Source organism: Alexandromys fortis, unplaced genomic scaffold, assembly GCF_014885135.2.
Source record: "Alexandromys fortis isolate MF-2015 unplaced genomic scaffold, M_Fortis_MF-2015_v1.1 scaffold_11, whole genome shotgun sequence".
In the NCBI taxonomy this organism is placed as follows: Eukaryota; Metazoa; Chordata; class Mammalia; order Rodentia; family Cricetidae; genus Alexandromys; species Alexandromys fortis.
The window spans coordinates 15,497,457-15,522,017 of NW_026067912.1; the positions used below are offsets into that span (position 1 = coordinate 15,497,457).

Below are 24,561 nucleotides of genomic sequence, written 5' to 3' on the forward strand. Positions count from 1 at the left end.
ACCAGATGGACCAACTTCCTTGGTCTACATAGCAAGGCCATGCTTCAAAAAGAACAACAAAAAAAGGAAAACAATGGAGGAAGAGAGGAAAGGAGAAGGAAGAAGTGTGAAGTTGGGAAGTACACATGCCCAGTGGCAGTTGAAAAAGTGGATGTGGGTGTGACCAAATTACATTGGACACATGTATGAGATATTCAAAGATATTCAGAATAAATTAAAAAATATCATAAAGGAAATGAAGAATGGCTCAGTGGTTGAAAGAGCACTGTGGATGCTCTTCGAGAGGACTTGGTTCCCAGGACTCACATGGTGGCTCATAACTTTCTGAGTCTTCAAGTCCCAAGGGATCAAATGCTCTCTTACGGCCTCCTCCAGCCCCAGGCACACAAGCGGTGCACAGACGTACACACGGGCAAAACTCCCATAGACATAAAATAAAACTTAAAAATATAAAAATAGCTGAAACTGAAGCCAATTACCACTCCATAAATAACTGAATCTTCCTCATAATTAGGAATCACAGATGTGTTGGGTACCACTTTATGGGACAGCAGCCACTGTTTCACTGTTTCTTTCTGTCTCTCATCCTAAGATCTTGGCTCCACAGCTGTTGTAGTTTGCTTCCAGAGGCATTTATAGTTTCCATCAGCCATAGAGAACACTTCAGCTCTTCTCCTCCCTTCCTCACATGCAGAAAGCATTGATTGCTACAGTCACATTAGACCTTCTCCTACAAAGAGCTGATGCGGGAATACGAGTCTCCCATATCAGCTTCACAGGAATCTAAATCCGTGTTTAGTTCACACCAGGGCTAAGGTGCCGCTATCACGTTACCTTTTTTTATTGAAGGTTCCGATAACCTTTGTACAACTGGAGTTGTCCCCTCCACATACTCCGCACTTGTCATACTGCAGCTTTGAGCCAATGATGCCATCACAACCAGTTCTTACGCACTTTCCTCGGACACACACAGAGTTGCTGTATGGGCGACATTCAGTCCCGTCCGTAACCTGTGAATGACAAAAATAACAGCAATAGGTATGTCTGGGACTTTGTTCTTTGATGTAAGTAAAAAGTTATAATTTTGAACCTTTTATTGTGATAAATTATGCATTCAAAAATAGACTAGATATGACTAAGAGGTTAAGAGCATATACTGCTCTTGCAGAAGGCTCGAGTTTAGTTCCTGGCACCTATGACAGATGGCTCATAGCAATCTGTAACCAATGCATTTGGTCTTTTTAGGCACCTGCTTTTATGCACACATACCAAAACAATAGAGTTAAAATAATAAAACAAATCTTAAAAGCTAAACCATCAAAAAGCAATCAACCATTCAGTTTCCAGGAAATTCTAAATGGGAAAAAAGTACATATTTTTATGAGGAAGATTCAGTTATACACTTTCTCTCTTGAACTTCTTGCCTAATATGTTTGATGATCTGAGTTATTAATCTCCGTTTTTGTATTTATAAAACAGTCCCACTGTATCACCTTAACTTTTTATACTGATGAAAAGACTCTTAACTTTATGGAAGACTATAGATATCTGAACACCAGCAGACTTAAGAATACAAAGATTCTTCTTCTTTGTCAATTTTTATAGCAGCAAATTTGAAAATTTAGACTGATTTAAAACCCTGCCATGGTCATTGTATGTTAGACCTATAGGCATCAAAGTAATCACAAACAGACTTGTGAAGGAAAGAGTACCTGGGAGGAGTATTTCCAAAAGATTTGGAAATACTTGGCTTTGGAATACTTGGTTCTGAATAAAGGAAAGAGTTATGTTGCTCTTCCAAAGCCATTTAAACACAGCATGTACAGAAACTGTGGTGTGCTTATGTTCATGCATACTCATATATATATATATATATATATATATATATATTTCTCATATATGCACTTTAAGTATGTATGCATATGACTCTTTCAGACATATAAGTATGTGAATTTGTGTGTTTATTTGTAAACTGAAGTAGAATGTCGCTAAAGTGTGAATAGTTCTCTTCACAGTTATATTTCTAGGTTTTTGTTTTTATTTCTTTGTAATTTTTAATGAAATGTATTAATTCATAAGTAAATAGATATGATATATTAATATATGTTCAAACTGGACATCGAATGACTTTTCAGCGGTATATGATGTAGAGACACAGGTGTACAGATACAGCTGAAGGCTGATGGCAGACGAGTTTTAAATGTGTCATCCATTTGAAAATTTGATAATGTTTCTAAACTGCTGCATGATACAGAAAATAATATGTATTTCTTTTAGTATATTTAGAAAATGTTTACCTGTGGAACATGAGGAATAAGTATATATCTATCATAATATAAGCAACTAGCAGGACTCTGATTCATGGGGAAGGTCTAAGATTAATTCTAAATCCTATACCAAAGACAATGACTTTGAAACCTATCTTTAAGACTGAATATATGAATTTTTAAGTACACAACTGAAAAGAGAACTCTTTCTTCCCAATAGTCCTTTTACAAAATTTGCCTGGAAAATGGAAGTTCTTTTCTAGACTGTTTTGAAGTTAGTTTCCTAATTTATTTTCCCAAACAATGGGAAAACTGCACTTCTCAAAAGTGCATTTTTAAAGCATGTACTTGTTCTGTGAAAATGTTTTTAGCCCATTGTATAAAGTTTGACAATACAGAAATTATAGAGATGAAAATGAAAACCTTTCGAATGTAACTGTTCTGAAATCGCGACTGTGTTCATTTGACAATTATAGACTTTATTCTATGAAGTAATTGCTACCCGAGATGCCTACTGCTCTGGACAGACCTTTGGAGAAAAGACCACATAGTAGCCAGTGCCCTTGGCTCTGCAGGTGAGTTTACACACATCTCCTGGCAGGACACCAGCATACTTGGGAACCCACTCCACGAATGTTTTGAGTCCCTTTGCATCAGACTGGTGGCCGTTCTTGGCCGCACACTGTTCATGACGAAACGATTTACCTAGAAAACAAAACGGGCGGCATTCATAACTTACTGACTTTAAAAGAAAATGTTAATGATTTCTGTACTGAAGAGCTTTCTATGCAGCAGTGTTTAAAGTACCTTGGTATGAACATAGTTGAAAACAAAAGTGCTTTCTCCTAGCCCTTTAGAGACACTGTTGTCTGTGATAATTTAAAAATCACTCCCATATTTGATATTAATTTACATATTAGTGGATCTATCCATTATGAGATTAACGCGGCTTCCCCAGCCTCCCATGCTTATTTGTACCAAAATGGCGACTGCACATGACCCACGCTGTTACTGACGTCAGGCAGCATCGTACCGTTAGGTGGGCAGGGTGTGACATTGCAAGAACGGTATATGGCCCTCTTTCCTGTGCAGTAGCGGCCACTGTTTCGAGGTGCGGGGTTGTTGCAATGGCGGTAGGCAAACTGTACTCCTCCCCCACATGAGCGAGAACACTGGCCCCAGGGACCCCAGGATCCCCAGTTTCCATGGCTTGATGTCTGAAATAGAAAGCAAAAGATCTTTTAACTCTGGCGGGAAAAAGTTCCCATGTGTACATTGGAGTCACACGCATATATCATCCGAGTGGAAGCTAAGGCTCCAATTAAAGAATTTGAGGCCATTTCTAGAGTTAAGCATGTCATCTGTTTCAGAACCTTGTTTCTACCAGTACAGGATCAAAAATATCACCCTAAGTTGTGAGCACATGGCAAGGATTACGTCCTGTTTTCTCTGGTCATTTTATATTCTGCCTTCTGATACTGTAAAGCTCTTGTTTATAACCATAGACCCTTGTTAATATTCTTTTTACTTTCATCTTGGACCAATAATAAAATGCTTCCTGCTGATGGCTTTGTAAGATGTTGGCTGGTCATTTACATTTCTTTCCTTCTATTTAGTCCTAACATTCTTTGGTGCCTTTGTTGATATCACACAATCTGTCTATGAAGATTCTGCCTCATACATGAATACATTTGAGCTGAGCCTGGCTGCATTCCCAATTAGATGCAATAGACAATGAAGGGCACCCTCAGCCTCTATGCCTACACACTCCATGCGGGAAGATAGCCCTAGGCACAAAACTCTAAATTTCTTCCCGTGTGGAGATACTGCAGGAGGAATCTGAGAGATTATTATTATTATCATATTACAATATGAGCTATTTTGACTAGGAAAAAAAAAGCTCCTGATTGCCTTTTTCAGGTTGTCTGACAAAACACAGGCATGTGGACTGTGTGTTGCATTGTAAACACATGTCTTGGCAGCAGCCTCTGGGGTACCATAGCTGCTAACGTTACATGATTTTCTGTCAGGAAAAAGTGAGCATCTGGGACAATACAAGATATGGTCAAGGAACATAGTGTCTGCTCTGTCACTGTTTCCATACAAACTTCGGAAGACACGTTCTGGTAACTTTAGTAAGAGGATTTTAAAAGTGAGCTTCCAAAACACACCACAGAGGCTCTGCTCTGAGGTGTGAATATGGGTTTATGCGTGAAATACACGACTTGCCAAGAAATCCCTGTTGGCGGCAGGTTTTCCTGTGTTTGGCTGCTGGTAGGGCTGCTGCGAATGGGGAATGAAGTTTGAATAGATTATGGAAGGACAAAATCTCTTGGCTAGGAAGATGATGACTGTGACCATGCACTTCCCGAAAAGCACTTCCGCACTTCCTCTGTTGGGTCTTGAGGCTTCAGTTGACAAAAAACAAAACAAAACAAAACAAAACAAAAACAAAAAAAAAACCACTTACTGAATAATATTTTTTCTTAGTTTTGTCCACGCATTTGCCCTGCAGGCAGATTCTGCCTTTCCCACAGGGCGTCCCCTCCACTGCAGGCAGCTTCTTGGTCAGGCACACCATTTGGCCTTGGCGCACCACAGCACACCACAGCCGGGCACAGACATCCATGCCAGGGCACACAGAATATTCAGGCCCAAATGTCAAGTTGCATTGCTGGGTAGCATCATAGGTCTGTCCCGGGAGTTCCTCAGGACCCAGAATCTGCTTCCGTGGTAGATCAAGCAAGCAGTTACCTAAGAGAGCAATCAAGATTTAGAATCAGCCTGGGTTTAGGTTTCAAACTTTGATGATAAGGGATCTAAAATTAAATCTTCCAGAAGGTGCCAAAGTATAACATACCTACAGGTCTGCAGAGTTGTGCTCGTGGGGATGCAGTGAACAGGGTGGACTCTCTATTTGGATTCTAGGATTCTCTTAAAATGATGTACTCTTGGAGTGGCTATGATGACGGACTTAAGACTGACAGTGTTACTGTTCTATATATATATGACTGTTTTATAATATTCAGCCGCCGAAACCATCACAGAGGTGATGAGGAAGGGCTTGGAGGAGCTCTAGTGACAAACTTTGTAGTAACTCTGCCATTTACAGCCACGAGCAATACCTCACTGATGGCATACCCCCTCCACCAGTTCTAGATTACGTCTTCCCATGTGCCTGTAGTCTGTCTCCTTGCCACCAATAACACATAACGGCATCAGAGGTCAAAGTCTGAAACTTCCCCTTTTCACCCAAAATGCTTCCTTAAGAATGCAGACCCAGTGAACTGAAATCATTGCTTTCTTTTACCGTACACTCAAGTATAGATGCTCACTGGCTTTTGTGTTTTCCTGATTCTTCCGACTTGATTATACAATCACACACTGATTATAATAGTGATAACAGCTAACATTTATTATACATTCAGAGCTCTTTCCATATATCAGCTTGCAGGGAGGTTGACTTACTCTTTTTATTCATTTTAAAGACAAGTCAAGAAATACAAATTGTCAATAAATATAAATATGAGTTGTCAATTTCTTATCCAATGTTGCACTCAGGGGCTGCCATCCTCCTGCCGTACCATGTTGTTTCTGTTAGGCATATAGAACGACATCTCATTTCCTTTCTGAAGGGCTGACACATGTTGGTATCTTAAAATGATAGATCTTGTGCCCAATGCTACAAAGAGCTGGTCTAGGGTCTAATTATGTTGACACAACCATGAGCTTGTGTGCTCTTAGCCGAGCTAGTTAACCTCTAGCTATGGGATATGTTTACTGTTTTCACTATGCATTGTAAAGGTAGAATTGGTTTTGAAAGTTCAAAAATGACAGAAATAGATGAAACAATGATAGTTGGTTTTGTGTACAATCGGAACTGAAAGTCAATCCAACAAAAGCTCTTACATAGTAAAATCCTTGCTTACATCGAGAAAATAAGTGTTCAGCATATTTTGAGAGTACTGCAAACATTTTTACAACTGCACTCAAGTTTCTACAAAGAAACACACCTATTTGTCCATCTGTGTTAGAGGCATTATGTGAAAATGAATAACTAGCAAAGTTCCCATTTAACCAACCAAGCCAGAGCATTTGAAGAGGTAAAGCTCTTTAAGGCCAGCCAGAAAAAGCATTAGAAACGAGAATCTCGCCAAAGAGAACTTGGAGAAAAACATCAAGTTAAAAGGAAAATATTAGCCTCAAGTCAAGAGGAAGGAATGATAGTAAAACTCCACTAAGTGTTCTCAACAGGACTGAGAAAGAGCAGGCACTTTGGAACTCTGGGAAAAATGTCATCTTCATTTTTTTTTTTTGAAATGGCTGCTCTGTAAATCAGAGAGAAACCTTAGCAGATTGCTGACGCTAGGACACTGGACAAATTTCAGAATCAGCGGGAATGCCTTCCAGGTCTTCAAAAGTGCTGTTTCCAGTGGTTCTTTTTTTTTTTTTTTCTTCTGAAAAGTCCAGACCATAGACTGACTTCATAAGCCATGTGTAAACAAACAGCGCATGGGTCTATCTTATTTATAGTGAACCAGAATACATGATTATCTCCAGATGGGATTGATACCCACCATATTTCACAGGACATGAGAAAGGAAGCATGTAGATTGCTAGGAATTTGGGATTAACTTTTTGCTATGGACACTTAAAGATGAAAGAGGTCTTTACAAATACAAAGTGTAATACAGTACAATTATCCAAGTACAATTAAAATAACAGTTTTTTAAAAGAGATAACACGAAAGTGACATTTTCTTGTTTGAAATAAAATGATTTCCTTCCTCGAATGATTGACATCAATTTACTGACGTTTTTTAAAAAAAAAAAGATTTGTGTCTGCACTCATTCTGCTTGCTCTATAGCAAGCACTTTAGTAACTTTGTTTTATATTTAGTGATACCCTTCTGTAACAAAATAGTACAGACATCTCTACCACATGGAAACCTTATGCCAGGAAATGACAAAGATCATTCCAGTGTTTGCCTCTAAAGCTCACGGCACACAGTATTCAAAAACGATGTAATCATGGGTTATCCAGTCTGGGTCTTCCACTTTCAGAAGTACAAATGGTTTAGTGGGAGACTGAAGCTAGAAATGCCCACTCTCAACGTTTTAACTTTGACCTTTATTGGAAGGCCACTGATGGTTGACTTTTCCTTCATCTGTTCTATTTGTACTTTTGGTCACTCCTTCATAACTACTTCATGTTTAAAAAGTTAATATTAGTCTGAAATTCTACCTGGGCTTTGCTTTGTTCGACTGTCAAATTGTGCTTTCCTCCTTCCCTTCCTTTCTCCATTTCTCTTCTCCCTTCCTTCCTTCCTTCCTTCCTTCCTTCCTTCCTTCTTTCCTTCCTCCTACTCTCCCATTTGGCGTATATAAAATATAAAGTCAGCAGGCATATATGCATACCAGGCATGTTTTCCCATGCATACAACATTAAAAATATAAAATAAGGCCAACAACTCAAAATCAAAATATCATTTGAAATGGTTAAATGGAAGAACGTTTGTTTCTCCTTGGGCTCTATAGTCCACCAGTAAATAAAGGAAGGTCCAACTTGCCTCCAGGAAATAGTACCTAAAACATTTAGATGCTGTTTAGGGCTGTAAGCTTTGTTAATAATAAGAAGAAATTATGGGCTGAGGTTTCTCATCTTTTTCTATTTTTTAGTACTTCACTTATTTCCATCTTCTCTTGCGGCACTCAGGTATAAGATTGAGCATTGACCCAAATAGCTGCAGGTTGGACAAACACAATGAATGACCCTGGAAAGTGTCTGAGACCTCACAATGCTTTCTCTGCACCCCATTTGTTTCTAGCTTCAGCTTCCTGTCTTTGCATACCTTCTCTGAGGTCCTCGGATGCATGTCTAACGTTAACAATGAGAAATGCATTATGAGAACACTGCCAAAGGAACTGATGATGCTGACTTTAAGTGACTCAGAACTCTGAAGCTGTTGGAAGCTTTATATGGTCATCATCATATATTACAGTGAAGGAATGAGATCAAGCATGCTCCACAACATATGTTGATACAAAGCTTTAAATTATGGCCTTAGTGTATGTCTTATTTGCTCATCTTTTCAAAAACATACTCTCTGTGAGAAACCAAGATAGCAATAATAGGCTTCACATTTCTTAATTTCACCCTAAAAGCTGGCTTTACATCTTTATTGCTATTCCTATAGTTGGAAATTAACAAAGAAATCAGACATATAGCTTTCCATTTCTATTTTCTAACAAAAGTTCTTTGCTTGTTGAGTGGCTGTAACCTTAGTTCTTTAAGTAAACGATAAGAAAATTTGGGCAACCCTCATACATTTCCCTTATCAGCCTAGGTTGCTGGTGTTATTGAGCTGTACCCAAATGGCCTTTCTCATAGTTTGGCAGAGGGCTTCTGGATGTAGCAAACAAAGCTATCTCCTTGGGCTTCGCTCAAGGTTAGGAAACCTTTGGTAAAGGAAATTCAATAACCTGCATTCCCTGCACAAATTCTCCGCCTGTGCTTACCGCTATTTCCAAGGCCCATACTCCCGGCCAGCTTGCCCTCAGCTAACTTGTATAAACACTGCAACATTTGCAAGGGTGGGGAAGTCCCATGAGGCAAGGCTACTTCTGTTCCGAATCACAAGTCTCCAGATACAGTTACTTTAGAGTGTGCACTTTGGCTTCCCAGTCCTAACCGAACCACTGCACATTTCTCCTTGGACCTAAATCAGGAAACACTCAGTACTAATGAATTTAAATCTGGCAGCGGTAGAGTGCTACAAATGCTCAGCTACTTATGGCTAATAATTTTCAAAATAAATCAAAATGCTTTGAGTTTAATTTTACTCTAGCTTCTCTTTGCTTCAACGCTGCTGGAGGTGAAAGTAGGAAGGATGTGATGTCACACCAAACACGTGTTTTCAGATTATGTGCTCTTTAGGCACCATCAAAACATTGGACACGTTGGGTGACAGTCCCGACTTAAACACAACATGTTTTGCTGCCTTTACTAAGTGTCTCGATTTAACTTTCCTAAGTAGCTGGAAGTCCATCTTATCTCTCTAGGAATCACTGCATCTGGCCAAAGTCTCTCTAGGAATGAGAGAAGTATGAAGGACGTCACATTGTTGATGTGTAGAAAAGTGGCACCAGGTTACTAAACATTTTTTTGTTGGCTGGTTGGTTGGTTTTAGGTCTGCTATTTACCGATTTTGTTACTTCTTTCTTGTCAAGTGAGCTCACTTGTCCTCAGTTTATCTCTGTCAGTTTATCTTCCTTATGCTCTTATGTGTTGCTGTAAAGTTTTAGTGACCTAGAACATTAAATTCCAACCACAAGGTTTTTGAGTGGTTACTTCATTGGCTTCCTATAAAGAACGTGTAAAATAAGTGGTATGCTATGGGGTGATGAAATATGTTAGTCTTTGGGCCAATGTCTGTCTGTGTGCTTGTTTTTAAATCATCTTGGACTTGGGGTTTTTCCTTGATTTTCTAAGTTAGTAGTTCAAATGTCAGTACTCTAATCATCTGAAAAAATGGGCTTGCCAGTTCCTGCTACCATACTTCCTCTTAAACTGACTTATAGGTACTTTAAAATCAAAATTACAAGGTTATTGCATTTTTCAGCTCTAATTTAAATAACAGAGCTAGAGAGCCACTTCTGGAATTCTGTATCGGGGAATGATCTTTTGACAGGAGCTGTGGCTGAGGTTGCGCTGCACACCACCTTTCCTTATTCTGAAATTACCTTCATCATTATAAGTGATTGAAAACATATAATTTTTCATTCTTGGTTGAAATGAAAGACCACCTAACAGAAATCAACATATTCAAAAGTGAAAGTATCTAGATTTGATTAAATAAGTAAATATTTTCTTGTCCAGAGAACCCTGGCAATTCCCTTGTTTATTTAATTCACATCTGGGAAACTCAGACAATCTTTATTAGTGCAAGCAAATATGATCTGTTTCTACTATGACTGTGTTCTTAGCTGGTCTCTATCAGAAGTCCTTTTGCATAGAAACTGATCCAAAAATGGAAGTTTTGTGAAATTAAAAACCAAGATTATAGACTTTTAAAATATAGAAATTCTGTTAAAAGGTAAAGCAATGCTGGGAGCATAGTTATTGCATTGAAAGTAAGATCCTGAGTTCCACAAATGTGAAATAAAGAAATCCTTCTAAAATTACAGCTAAGGGAATACAATTCCACACTGCTTTGTGCCCGAGCTAATATGCACATGAGGGGAAAAGCTGGCCTATTTTTGCTGCCTTAACAACTTGATCCATTCATTTAGAGATGCATGGCTGAGACCAGCCTTTTAGAATGTGTAATACATAATTCAGAAGTAAAATACTCTTGCTGTTTTTTAAAAGATGAAGCAGTAAGGTCAGTATCAGGAGTAGAGAGTTAAGATTCTATGAGAGAGAGACCTTCTCAGGAGTGACTTGTTCAGTAATGATTACAGAAGCATCCACTTCAGAATTTGGCCAGCACAATACCAAACTAAAGAGAATTGCCATTTTATTTTAGTGCAAAGGAAAAATAGATGGGTCTTGGTAATGTTACTAAGTCTTTGAAATATAGGCCGTGTTTTCCACTATTGAAGGTATTTATTTGTTATTGATAAAAACTTTTTTTTTATTGAGGCATGGCTTTGCTTTGTATCTAAGACTGCCCTGGACCTCACAGTCATCTTGTATCAGGCTGCAGAGTGCCAGGTTTACAGGTTTGCACTACCATGATGCTAATATCAGAAGAACTTCCAAGCAAGGCTTGAGATAGATTACTTTTAAGATTATGAAATGCAAATTCTAGAATCCATGGGAGATTTACCAGTTCAACACTAATATAGGGAAGCATGAAGTAAAATGAACACATTTTGAGTACACAGCATAAAAGGCACTGTGTAGAAAGCATCCCTGTATTTGAGATGAATTTAATTTATTGATTGTTTTGGCACTCTTTAGTTGAAGTTAAAAATGCCTAACACATTGAGATATCAGGTGATTATAAATCAAAACTTTTTGAAAATCAGGGTAAAGATGGTAATCATAGATTTCCTTTATCCTGCTTTGAACAATGACTCATAGAACATTTATGGAAATTGTTATTATCTTCAAAATCCAAGACTTAGCCACCTGTTTCAGAAAGAGACACTCTTTAAGAGAGCAGAAAGAAAACAGAATACACTCTTTCCTGAAAGCTGGGGCAAGTTGAATTCTATGATCTCAAGGATTCCTTCCAACTGTGCACATCCAGCCTGCCTCATTTCTATGATGCTAAAACAGTAAAAGATGAGAGGAAATTTGCAGCAGCTTGTTCTGTGTACTACTTAGGAGGCAGGATTTATTATTTCTAGAAATTATGACTTCCTCTGTACTTTCACATGACTTACTGCGCTAATCCTAGTCTTACAGAGTTTAATAAAGTATGTTATGTTCTTGAACTGCCTGTAAAGGATAAAGCCAGCAAATTTCCTTTGAAGTTCTTAAAGTCTCTTCCCACCATGGTTTTGCTATTTTTGCCCTGTAGTTTTTAATTCTACTTCCAGGAGAATCTGCTGTCAGGATGAATTCAATTTTTTCTAGTCAATGAATATCTAAAGAGCTTCCTTTCCTTGTTTTATGTTACTATAAAGAGAACCCAATAGAATTATGGATTCTTAACCAAGCCCTTATAATAGACATGCAACAAATGATTCTGAGATACATTAATATCATGAAAGCCAAGATGTCAACCAATGTTCTCACAGGAACTTCCTGGTGACAGAGGAAATAAAAGCTAGGTTTTCAGAGCACCCACTGCTAGGCATTCTGTGTGGTCTCCCACACTGTTTCCCTTTTGAACTTTTTAAGTCAACAGCAAAATTACCATAGCTGTAATGCCACCAGGGATGCTGACATTGTATGCCAAGAGGCAATCAATTTGCTTGCTTCTCTTCTGAAACTGTCTGAGCAACCATTGTCTCACAAGATGACTGGAACATTATGAGGCCATCATGATGCAAAAATCTGAATCTGTTTTCATGAGTCTATGCTGTCCTTAAAGCTACATACCATGACCATCATCCAGGAATTCTGTAATGGTGGCTGAAGTGCATTTAGACCATGGCTTGGATGCATCAATGCTGGTGAGGATTGAAGACATTAAACGCTTGTCCTCTGTGGAACCAAAATTCTCTTCACAGAATTTGGAATCATCATGGGAGAGGCCAAGTAAATGTCCTAGGGAAGAGAAGAGAGAGTGAAAATGACATGAGAAAGAAAGGAATTGCCGATTACAGATGACTTGAAACTTCTACTTCCACCTAACAATACATTACCAACCACATCTTCATTTTTTTTTTTGGCACCTAATCAATGGTGACTTTAACAGTCTGCATATCCAGACTGATCCTCAGGGCATATGAAAGCTGCATGATGTTATGAAGTAGTTGCTTTGGGTGAACATTTGGATGAAAATTAAAAACGTAAATGAAGTAGATAATCCCAAAGTCCATCTGGATCACATATGCTCACTGACATGTAAAACCTCATTTCGAGTCATGAATTTCGGAGGCCTCTATGGGATATTATGTCAGAGCCCTCACCACGTATCATTTTTATTGTTAGCATTCTGCCTTCTCTGATCAACTGCAAGCCTCAGAAGATCTAAGTACATTTCCCACATCGACAGCTAAAACCTTTTTATCTGACTTAATGTTGTGCACACAGCAAACAGTAGATGGTTTTTGAATGTCAATTACTTCTGTTTTCTTTGTCAAGTACATAAGTAATTCTCTGAGACGACCCAAGGAGGGAAAACAAAAAAGTAGCATTTAGATACTTTGTTGTTGTGTGAAATATCATACCTCTTCACACATTGTTTATTATAGCTATTTAGTGAATTGTACATAGTTACTAGTCTCACAAAGAACCTCTTTTGAAAATACGCTCATCTCTACTGTATTATGGTTAAAAAAAATCAATGTACTCATTTTGGGGTGCTAGACCGGGGTGAAGAACAGGATGCCAAGAAGATGAGTAATGGTTCCAAGGCACCTGGCCAGGATGTGTGTACACTTAACCCTTCCTTCTGTACTTCCTGAAACCTCAGTCTAGACCATTGCCCTCTCATCTATCCAAGTGTCAGTTCTCAGAGTGTGTCAGAATACTTAGATTACAAGAATCTCAAATTGCTTCTTGTTACTCAATTTCACTTTTCCCCGTAGCCTAAGGGGTACATTGGCATTTTTCTATGAATCTAAAAGGCTTTTTTTTTAAAAAAAAAAAAAGAATTGAAGTAGGTAGTTATTTCAGCTAAGCTTTCAGAATCAAATAAACTCCCCAACATCAAGAATAAGACAATACAGCAGACTGGTCACTTTTCCCCTCAGATTCTTATACAGCAAATGCAGGAACACTGGCCATCTGATCAAGAGTCCAGTCAATGCAGAGCAACCCAGCCCAACAGAGATGAGATCCTCGCTCCACATTCCAGCTACTTTGGGCCAACTTGTTAAATCACTGGCACCTTATAACAAAATTATTCCCTGTGCAGCTGTCTGCGCTTGTGCTTGAAGTGAAATGACTACGATTCGGTGACCTTCCAATTCTCCACATATTCATGCCATTTATTTGATCATTGCCTTCAGCAGCATTTACAGAATTTATCAGGCAAGCAAGATGTCTCTGAAAGTCTCTCCATTGCATTTCATGCTGGGAACCATTTGGGAAGTGTGTCCCACATAGCATGGGAAGCTAGATTGCCTCTCTCATTTGTCAGTGGTGTGCAGAGAAGTTTTTCAAGAGTGTCACCATCCACAGAAAACATTTTTATGAAGATTGTTAAAAATTACCTAATCTATCCAGCAGTTGCTGAGAATTCAGCCTGTAGTCCCTGGATTTTTCCAAGGTATAAGCTTTAATAGCCAGCACAGTGGAGCCTGCCTGGAAGCTTCATGCTGGGGATTTGTATTGTGTCGCGAGAAAAGAAAGAGGGAAATGTGCCCAGTGGAATCTCCATCGCAGGATATCTCATCAAATCCATGGATTACGTTTGGCAATATGTGCTTTTGGCATTATGTTATCTAAGATTTTCACACATGTGTAATGAAGCCAGAATTTTTCCTCCCAAATTGATATAAATAGCATTTTCCAAAAGCATTTTTATTAGTGCGTCAAGGGATTTTCACTTCATTTGGAGGGTGTATTTTGGATTTATGGTTTAAAAGATATTATGTGTGGCAAACATCAGATTCACTTTGAGGAGCTAAAGGAAGGGGCTCGTTTTTGTTTTTGTCACACACAGTGGTAACTCCTATAAACTTAAAATTTTAAATAGTATCAATCGGGCAGTTTGTTTTGAAAATATTTGGCATGATTTAATAAATTATTTAGTGTGCTATTTCATATCATACAATGATTTTTTATCATTGTTAAAGGTTGCCACAAAAGACAGACACATATAAGCAAGTTCAACCAGAACAGACTGCTGATCCGAGCACTAACAAATCAAAGCTCCACCTCTGCTGCAGCTTAAAGGAGATGAGAGTTTTGTAAGAATCCTCCGATCAGACAGAAACACTGCCTGAGGACTGGCTGGAAGACTGAGGTTTAAAAACACTCTGTCCTCCATGGAGAAAAGCTGTTTCTTGCCTGGGGAAAGCATGCTCTCTAGAGCTGCAGGAGTCTTGACTCTAGAAGAACAGGGAAGCACCCCACAAACAGGTGGCCAGTTCCAGAGCAGCTAGACTCAGGGTACAGCGAGGGACACATGTGATTTTCCCTCCAGGGCTGAGCAGGAGTCGAAAGGGAAGAACAATGTGAAGGGTGTCGGATGCTCTTCGGGGAAGAGGTGACACACATACTGAAAGTTGCAAACAGTAAGCGCAGTGTGTGTTTAAAGCCTGGGTCACCAGTCATGATGTGAAGACATTTAATGTCAGTCTGGAATTTGCCAGCATTATTGAGAACTGAATGATACATTACATACAAATGCATGAGGTGCTTGCACAACAGGTGACATAGTAGGGCAGTGCAAATTTAAACTCTACCATCACAGGTGACAGTCATGGCTTTCAAATGGCTATGAAGGGAACAAAAAAACACATACCCGTGGAAATGCAGACTTTTTTTTTTAAAGACAGTTTGTAATTATCCTAGGCTGGCACTAAATTTGATCCAAAGCTAAGGATGACCTTGAACTTCTGATCCTCAGCCTCTGCCACCTGAAGGCTGGATCACAGGTAGGTTATCCCACTCTTGCTTTATCCAGCACTGCAGCACTGGGAACGGAACTCAGGACACCGTGAAGGCAAGAGGAGCTACACCAACTGCCACATCTCCAGCCAAGACACATTACGTTCAAGGGGACCGCTGGGTTGGCTGCTCATTCAACTCAGGTATTACTGGGCAGCACTGACCTCAGGAAGGAAACGGAGTGTTTTGCTAAACTTTGGTCTGCAAATTAAACAGAATTTCAAGTTCTTGTCTCCTGTTCCCAAACTAACCAATAGTCAAGGGAACACAGCACCACATCCTACAAAAATGTCCCAAGAAGCCCTGTAATGTGTTTACTTGGGAAAGTGCAGCTCAGAAAAGGCATCTGTTTCTTAATGAGGTCATGTTTTTCATTTACCTAATTTTCCAGCTGGGATTATGGAGGTGCAAGAAGGTCTGGCCAGGAGTTGAAAACTGAGTCAACAGCTTGCAGGGGACCGAATCTAGAACCACCACAGAGAGGAATCATGACCTCCAATAGCTGTACGGGACATGCTCTTCCTAACATAGACATTTATATTGAGGTGATAACACTTGGAAACATCCCTTTAAGAAAACATTGAATAAAAATGATCAATGTAGTATTGAGCATGCAATTTAGGAAGAGAAAAAAATTTACTCTTTTACCCTATGACGATCTCTTTGTTTAAATGAATTTCACACTAAACAATCTCCAAAACTCATTATGCAGTACTATTAAAAGCTTAGATTCTGGAACCAGAGGGCTGAATTTGAATCTGACCCTTGAACTATGCTAGTTATGAATATTACACAGGTCTAGAAATTTCTTTGAATGTTAACTTCCTCTTTTGTTGGGTGCTCCATTATAGTATTTACTTCTTGCTGTGCATTGTGCTGTGTGTGCACATGTGTATACTAGTATATGTGTGCCTGTGTGCACATGCCTGTGAAAGATTAGAGGAGAATTTGGCTCATGTTCTTCTGGCACAATTCACCTTAATTTTTTTTCTTTGATACCTTGTCTGTAACTGGCCTGGAATGCTCCAAGTGGACCAGTAAAATACAGGGGTCTCTGCCTCTGCCTCACTAGTCCTGGGATTACAATTATGTACAACAATGTCTCGTTTTGTTTCTGGTTTTGTTTTAATGTGGATTACGGGCATTGAACTCACGTCTTTGTGTTTACAAGCATACACTTTACCAAGAAGCTATCCCCCTGTTAGTATTTGCAATAAATTTTAATATTACTAAATACCTTGAATTGAGAGGGAGAGAACAATCCCCTAATTTGAAAAAAGAAACAAACCACACATTATGACTGCAATCTACTCTTTAATGCCATGCTCAACTAGCTGGTGCCAACCTATGTGGCAAAAAAAAAAAAAAAATTAACAGGCCTGCCCTAGAGAAACATGGATTGGGCTAAAATTTATTTTTAAAGTCATAGTAAACATTAAAACTTGCAGTACTTGAGACATGTAACCCATACCTATCCCTACCGTTTATCCCCGGTCCAAGAAAGACATGTGAGGTGCTAATTCAAGTATGACAGGAAATATGCCAAGTCTGGTTGATTAAAGTGACAGGTTCAAAGATAAATAATATGTCGGACCCCGGCTTTCTTCTTCTCACTTCACATCTCGCTTGCCTCGCCAACGGAACATCTGATTCTGCGGACTTGCCTTTGGTCTACTAAGTGTTTGGGGGAAGTGGACATGCAGTTTCTTAAAACATAGGCTTGTTTAATCTAGCCGTCTAGGGCAGAGTCACACACTGATCAGCACAACCAGGGCAGCCTCCAACCACAGCAAAATCCAGGCAGACCCCCGTTGTGTCTCAACCACTTCCTCAGTCTGGCTCTTTAAGCTGCCTAGTTTCAACTTAGGAAACACATTGCGGTCTCTCTCTGTGGAGAAATTCACTTAGCACATTTTATAATTAACTACTATAACACAAACCCTTCGTGTGTTTGGAAATTATGAATTTCATTAATCGCAATAAAATCCTATTGTTCCCCTTAGTGTATTAGAAGCTGGCTCAACATCAGTAAAATGGTTGTCTTTAATGACCATATGTGCAGCAGGTGAAATCTTTATTATTACAAGTCTATAATAAAAGCCTGACAACTTAAAAATATAAACTTAGAATGTAAACTTACATCAACTTGAAAACTTTCTGCCGTTCTCATTTGGATTGTAAAATAGCTGTAAACACGTTCCTACCTTCACCCAAAGCACATGGATGATTTGAGGCAACATTCTGAAATGCTCTAGCAATTGAGTCAGTATTTACTGTGCACAGCCTAGAAGGCAGAAGGCAATTTAAAACTGCTCATGGGTCGTGTCCATGTTAGTGAACATTGCTCTTGCAGGAGCCTGTAACCAGTGGTATTGGCATCAGGTGACTATGTAATTCAACTTCTTGCACTTCATTGTTCATTTGATTTTGAGATTGAATGGATTAGCAGATAACAGGAGAGTCCCAGCTAACAGGTAAAACAGGCAAGAATTTCTCAGAACTGGTAATCTAACCCATGCTGCTCCACGACCTGCGCTGTAGCATCACAAGGTTTCTATTGTTTGTGTTTTTTTCTTTTTCTTTTTGAGAAAGAGTCTCCCTATATGACCCAGGCTGGCTTGAAACTGACCCTTCTGTGTCAGCCTTTGCAGTGTTAATGGTGTCAGTGTGCCGTCATGCCCACCATCCTTTTTTTAATCTTAAGTGTTAATTTTCGACTTAAGAGTTTTTTTTTCATGTAGACTATGTGAGGGGAGAACTTTTTGATTTCTTTGTGCATAAAAGGAACTGTACCCTGTATTTGCAACCACTATATACAGCAAAAGAAAGTGTACAATACTCTATGAGATCCTTTGTCAGTTAATAGAAGTTATTCTTAATCAAATTCATTCCTTTATTTCCTATAAAAAGACAATCTATGCTAGCATTCTGAATATTTCCTTCTACTTTATGTTTTCAGTGCTGGAACACATTGACAGCATTTGTTTGGAAAGAAGGAAGCTGCACATTTTGGAATGAGATTCAAGCAGATTCTAAATACTTGGAAGCCACAGCTTGAAAATGATATTTTTTTTATAAATACATTGACTGTGTATATAATTTCCACATCTTAAAAAGTAGCAAATACATAATAAAAGAGAAGGTAGGAAATATCTAAGATTAGAGTAGAATTAAAATCTAGTCCATGATTAGCATAGGTTGAGCTGACAGTTCATGAAACAATTAAGAAATAAACACTTTGAACAGATTGGTGAGTTAAGATGTTTAGAGATGATCATGCACAGAGATAAAGTCTTAGGTAGGGTTATCACTTCTAAAACTTTAAAGTTCACATTGCATAGCATATCCTCAGAATATTTAGGTAAAATTAAATTGAATGAGAAAGCTATTAAAATGAAATTAATAAGAGATTTTTTATTAAAAAGGAATAAAATCCATATTCTTTGGACCTTTGGACTTTAAATATCTCTTTAGGCTATTTGCAGTACAGAAAGGAAAACTAGGCAGACAATATTTAACTGGAAAATGAATCACAGAGAGTTATAATGAATCAAAAAGAGAGAACTCAATCAAGAGATTAAAGGAGACATCAGGATGTAATCATATACAAAGACACAGGTTTGATGTAAACAGACTGCTTATTCATTCTCGGCTGCCCAGACCCGAATAATCACACAGAAACTATATTAATTACAACATTGCTTGACCTATTAGCTCAAGCTTCTAATTAACTAACTCTTACATCTTAAATAAACCCATTTCTATTCATCTATGTATTACCACTAGTCTGTGGCCTACCGGTAAGTTCCTGGCAGCAACTGTCTCCTTCGGCAGCTACATGGTGTCTCCTTGACTCCACCTACTCACTCTTTGTATCTCTGTTTGGACTTTCTATCTAGCTTTAATCTGCTGAGTTGTTGGCCGAAACAACTTTATTCACCAACCAATAAAGCAACACATATACAGAGGACATTCCACATCAGTTTGACTCTGCATATAAGAGCTCACTATGCTCCTACATTGTTCTTCTGTGCAATTATGCCTGTCCTGTTTTGCCTGGCTCCATGTCTCTCACTGCTTCATCAGCCTGTACAACTCAGAGGTCTTGCTGAAGAATTTAGGAGGACTGGGAATGTGACTTAGACACTCTAGTCTAGGTGGTGTGGTATGAGAGTAAAAAAAAAAAATGAAGGTACATTGGAGACATTGGAGAAAGATCTTGTAGGGAAACCTGCCAATACTGTCCCTGTGTAAAGGAGAGGAGGGCAGAAAAAAAGCAGTAGCCTTCCTTAAATAATGTGTGATTCACTATAGTTTATTATTGGTTGGCCATATAGGGACAATGGATATGATGAAGGTGTCTAAATGACCTTGATGAATGGGATTTCGCAGGGAACTTAAAGTGACTGGGCTTCATCTCAGCACTTTGGATTACGTGAAAGATGCTCAAAATGTTTTGAAATGAATTAACATCAATAATGCTGTGGGAATGCTGTTTTCATCAAAGAGTTATATTTGATGCTAAGGAGACTGTCGGTACATCAATGTCAGGATCAGAACTTGAAATACAATAGTTGAAATGCAATTACTTAATTCTGGTCAACTGCTATAATCTTTGGATTTACAAAATTGTCCCTTTCACTAGTCATTATTCAGCTCTTCAAAGAAATGTGGTTAGTAAACACAGCTTACTAGGAAAGTGGGGTCGAAATTAATTTTCACTTAATAGTTATGACTGTAGCTTTAACAAGCTGAATCTTTTAAACAAAAATATTGAAAAAATCTAAATTCAATGATGACTGAATGATTCCTTGCACCACAAACAAAGATGCAAAGAGGTTATGCATAAATTAAGAAAGGGAATGAGATATTTAATTGATGTATGTGGATATGAATATAAGTGATACTCTGATGTGGGATTCCCCTCTGTATGCTATGAATATGTTTTATTACCATTGGTATTGAAGAAGCTGTTTTGGCCAATGGCAGGCAGGAAATCTGAACAGAGGTATAAAGAGAAAGGTGGCAGAGTCAGGGAGACAGCCTGTAGCTGCTGAAGGAGAAAGATGCCAACTTCCAGCCAGAACTTTACCAGTAGGCCACAGCCTCGTGGTGATACACAGATTAATAGAAATGGGTTAATTTAACAGTTAGCTAGAAATATGCCTCAGCTATTTGCCAAACAGTATTGTAATTAATATAGTTTCTGTGTTATTATTCGGGTTCTTACAAACTAGTAGTCCCTGCCTACAATACCCACTTTCTACACTCCACCCAATTTAGTTCCTAAAACAATTCCATATAAAAGGTAGGGCTCTCCTTATATTTTAAAAATGAAGGCAGGTCTCAAAGAGTTTAATAATAGAATGATTTGACACAGTGGGGAAATTACTTCAGTAAGAGACAAAGTTGTATGTATCTGATTATAACATTTTTTCCTAAGTACTAAGTTAGTTTCTTGTACATCAGTTTCCACGGTTAGTGGTTAAAGTTTCTTATCCCAGGAATATAGATTAACTGTTTACCTCTGCCCTCAATTTACAGTTATAGGATTTAGAAATATTTGGTATACTAAGCAAACTGAATATGTGATATTATAAAGTAAACTATGCTGAGAGCCAGCTTGGCTCCAGCTGCCTGGCTACTGGGAAGGAGACAGGAATATTTACCTCAAGCTGCTGGTTCCCTTTGACAGGAACCTACTATTATCACCCAGGATGGCACAAAACATGTTAAATTTCTGTGCAAACTGATTATCCTTGGATGAGTCAACACTGTCCTGAATAACTTCTAAAAGGGACACTTCTGCATTCCATGGGCAACTGTGACAAATTCTGTCTAGGAGTCCTTTAGGGATGCTTAAAGAGAGAGAAAAACTCTGCAGCAAGTTTCTCCTTAACGTTAAAATGCCACTGTCAAAAGGAAACATCTACTGTGCTGCTGACTTTGCCTTCCTTTTCCTGCATTAGTTAACCCTGAAAGTTCAAATATAAACAAATGTAATACCCAATGGTATATCTGAACCAGAAGGAATCTGGAATTAATTGCCAAGTATTTTGGGTCCTGTTGCAGCTGTTACAAGTGTTTGATTTGGCGAGGGAAGAGAAAAGAAGCTGCGTACCAATTTCATGAGCCACAGTGAAAGCTGCATGGAGGCCATCATCTTCAATCACAGCACAGCTGCGCTCTGGAGAACATATGGTCCCAACGTCTGCCATTCCCAGGGTGTCACATGAATGATGCCCACATAAATCCTGCCCGGGAGAAAGAAAGAAATCATTAAAATCAATTTGCATCCAGAAGGAGCCACCATGGACAGCCACTTGCTCACCCCAAATGGCAAGACTGGGAAATGTTTATGGTGTCACCTGCTCAGTGTTGGAAGCCTTCCAAAGACAAATTCAAAGCAGAAACTCTTCTGAGCTACTCTGCAACCCAGAAGCACAGAAGGATAAGGAAATTCAACGACATTTTAGAAGATGTCATGATTACAGTTTGCCCATTACAGTCTAAACTTTAGAGCCTTAAAGCTGCAGTCCATACACAAATGCCAAGGGTTGCATGTGTTCAGCATAGCAAAGTCCAATATTCTCCCCTAAATTCAAGCTGAACTTCTTAGAAGAGAGGGCAAATAATTTGTTTTCTGTTTGAGTCCATCTATAACCATACATTTGTGATAGACTATACATCACAGAGACATTTGTATTTATACATATATTTGTGGATATGCATACATTTAGTCATTTATACAAGAAACAAACTAAACTGAAATTTATGTGAATAACTTTATAGAAAGAAAAACTTTTTTGTCCATTATTACTTGAAAGATCAGTTTCACATTTCCCAATTGAATTGTAATTTCATATTCTGTGTCTTCCGAAACCTATGTGCGGGGTCACACACAGCTTTTTAAATCATTTTATGCTTATTTATTTTGTGTGTGAACATCTGTGTATCATAGTGCACATAAAGTTGCCAGAGGACAACTTGTGGGAGTCAGGTTTCCTCTTCCATCATGTGAGCCCCAGTTTGTCACAGTTGGCGTCAAGCACCTTTACCCATTGAGCCATTTTGCACATAGTTTTAGTACAGTGTGCAATCAACCTGATTGCACACAAGAAAACGTGTGATACAAGTATGTTGTACAGGTAGACATGAGTGTATTCATTTTATTTTTGAGAAGTGCCACAGCTTTTAAGAGATTTCAGAAGCAGAAATGATCATATATTAATTTTAAAAAATCATTTGAAGAACATCAAAAGGACATTAAAGAAATGAAGCTTGAAGAATATAATAGAAGCTAGAACTTTTGACATGTACCATGTCTAATAACATTCTTTTTAAGTGTTAAACTAAGTATTTAAAGTAGACATAAAGATTTCTTGTGTATACTTAACTTATGAATGCCATTAAACTCAACATGTATATTTGCCAACCAAAAGAACAATATAGCATTCCTAAGTAAGCCATACATTAATAATTAACCCTGAAAAGAAATTTAAAATAATAGTTTTGAAAAGTACTGTTTCTATTATAGCTGTCATCTGATCACAACGTGTATTCTACAGTAGGTACTCAACCATTTGAGTAATTAAACATTTGTCTAATTAAGATGAATAGTGAGATACAGTCAGACTCCATGAAATGATCCCCATACATCTTTATTGTGCTGCCTGCTGTTAAGACCTAAGCTGCCTTCAGGCACTCAGGTACAAGGTGGTGTTCCTACATGTCCAGTGTATAGACTCAGGCCCAACAGACACTCCTCCTTTCTCTCCCTTTTGCTATATAGAAGTCCAACACAGCAGCATTGTTTGTAATAGCCAGAACCTGGAAACAACCTAGATGCCCTTCAATTGAAGAATGGATGAAGAAAGTATGGAATATATACATATTAGAGTACTACTCAGCAGTAAAAAACAAGGACTTCTTGAAGTTTGCAGGCAAATGGATGGAAATAGAAAACACCATCCTGAGTGAGGTAAGCCAGACCCAAAAAGAGGAACATGGGATGTTCTCACTCATATTTGGTTTCTAGCCATAAATAAAGGACATTGAACCTATAATTCGGGTTCTTAGAGAAGCTAAATAAGAAGGAGAACCCAAAGAAAATCATATAGGCATCCTCCTGAATATTAAACTTCATCAGGCGATGAAAGGAGACAGAGACAGAGACCCACATTGGAGCACCGGACTGAAATCTCAAGGTCCAAATCAGGAGCAGAAGGAGAGAGAGCACAAGCAAGGAACTCAGGACCGCGAGGGGTGCACCCATACACTGAGACAATGGGGATGTTCTATCAGGAACTCACCAAGGCCAGCTGGCCTGGGTCTGAAAAAGCCTGGGTCAAAACTGGTCTCGCTGAACATAGCGGACAAGGAGGACTACTGAGACCTCAAGAACAATGGCAACGGGTTTTTGATTCTACTGGACCTATTGGTTTCGTGGGAGCCTAGGCAGTTTCGTGGATGCTCACCTTACTAGACCTGGATGGAGGTGGGTGGTCCTTGGACTTCCCACAGGGCAGAGAACCCTGATTGCTTTTTGGGCTGACGAGGGAGGGGGACTTGATTGGGGGAGGGGGAGGGAAAGGGGTGGCGGCGGTGGGGAAGAGACAGAAATCTTTAATAAATAAATAAATTAATTAAAAAAATAAATAAAAAAAATAAAAAAGTAAAAAAAAAAGAAGTCCAACAAAGTTGAGCTAGACTTAAAAGCTATACCCAATTCTCAAATCTATGTTTCTAGGTCTTTCTTGTGCTGTTGCTACCCAGTGGCCACAATGTTATTACAGTTTCAGATAATGAAAATCAGCTTCTTATCAGCCAGCAGGCTGTGAATTGCAGCCTCATGTCAACAACACTGCCCTAAATGTCCCTGGGCATCCTTTCTTGACAACCCATGCAATTCCAAATTACAGCAGCTAAGAACAAACAAGTGGTTTTAAAATATTGAAACTCAAATAGTCTTTTGCATAATAATTTCTAAATTGGGAAACCAATACAGTATAACACATTTTTAATCCTCTCTTTCATCATTTTAGCAATTTTAGGAGCA

The 24,561-nt window shown here is 38.6% G+C and overlaps 1 protein-coding gene across 3 annotated transcripts in view; it reads right to left on the reverse strand.

The window, feature by feature from the left end:
• Adamts5 (ADAM metallopeptidase with thrombospondin type 1 motif 5) overlaps positions 1 to 24,561 on the reverse strand; it is a 40,681-nt gene that overhangs the window by 4,301 nt on the left and 11,819 nt on the right. For all 3 annotated transcript variants that reach the window (XM_050138659.1, XM_050138658.1, XM_050138657.1), the window contains 6 exons: positions 21,625 to 21,757; positions 12,321 to 12,488; positions 4,738 to 5,021; positions 3,301 to 3,484; positions 2,797 to 2,972; positions 835 to 1,010 (listed from right to left, as the gene is read on the reverse strand). In XM_050138659.1, coding sequence (XP_049994616.1) covers positions 835 to 1,010; positions 2,797 to 2,972; positions 3,301 to 3,484; positions 4,738 to 5,021; positions 12,321 to 12,488; positions 21,625 to 21,757 — 1,121 coding nt within the window. The remainder of the gene's footprint in view (positions 1 to 834; positions 1,011 to 2,796; positions 2,973 to 3,300; positions 3,485 to 4,737; positions 5,022 to 12,320; positions 12,489 to 21,624; positions 21,758 to 24,561) is intronic.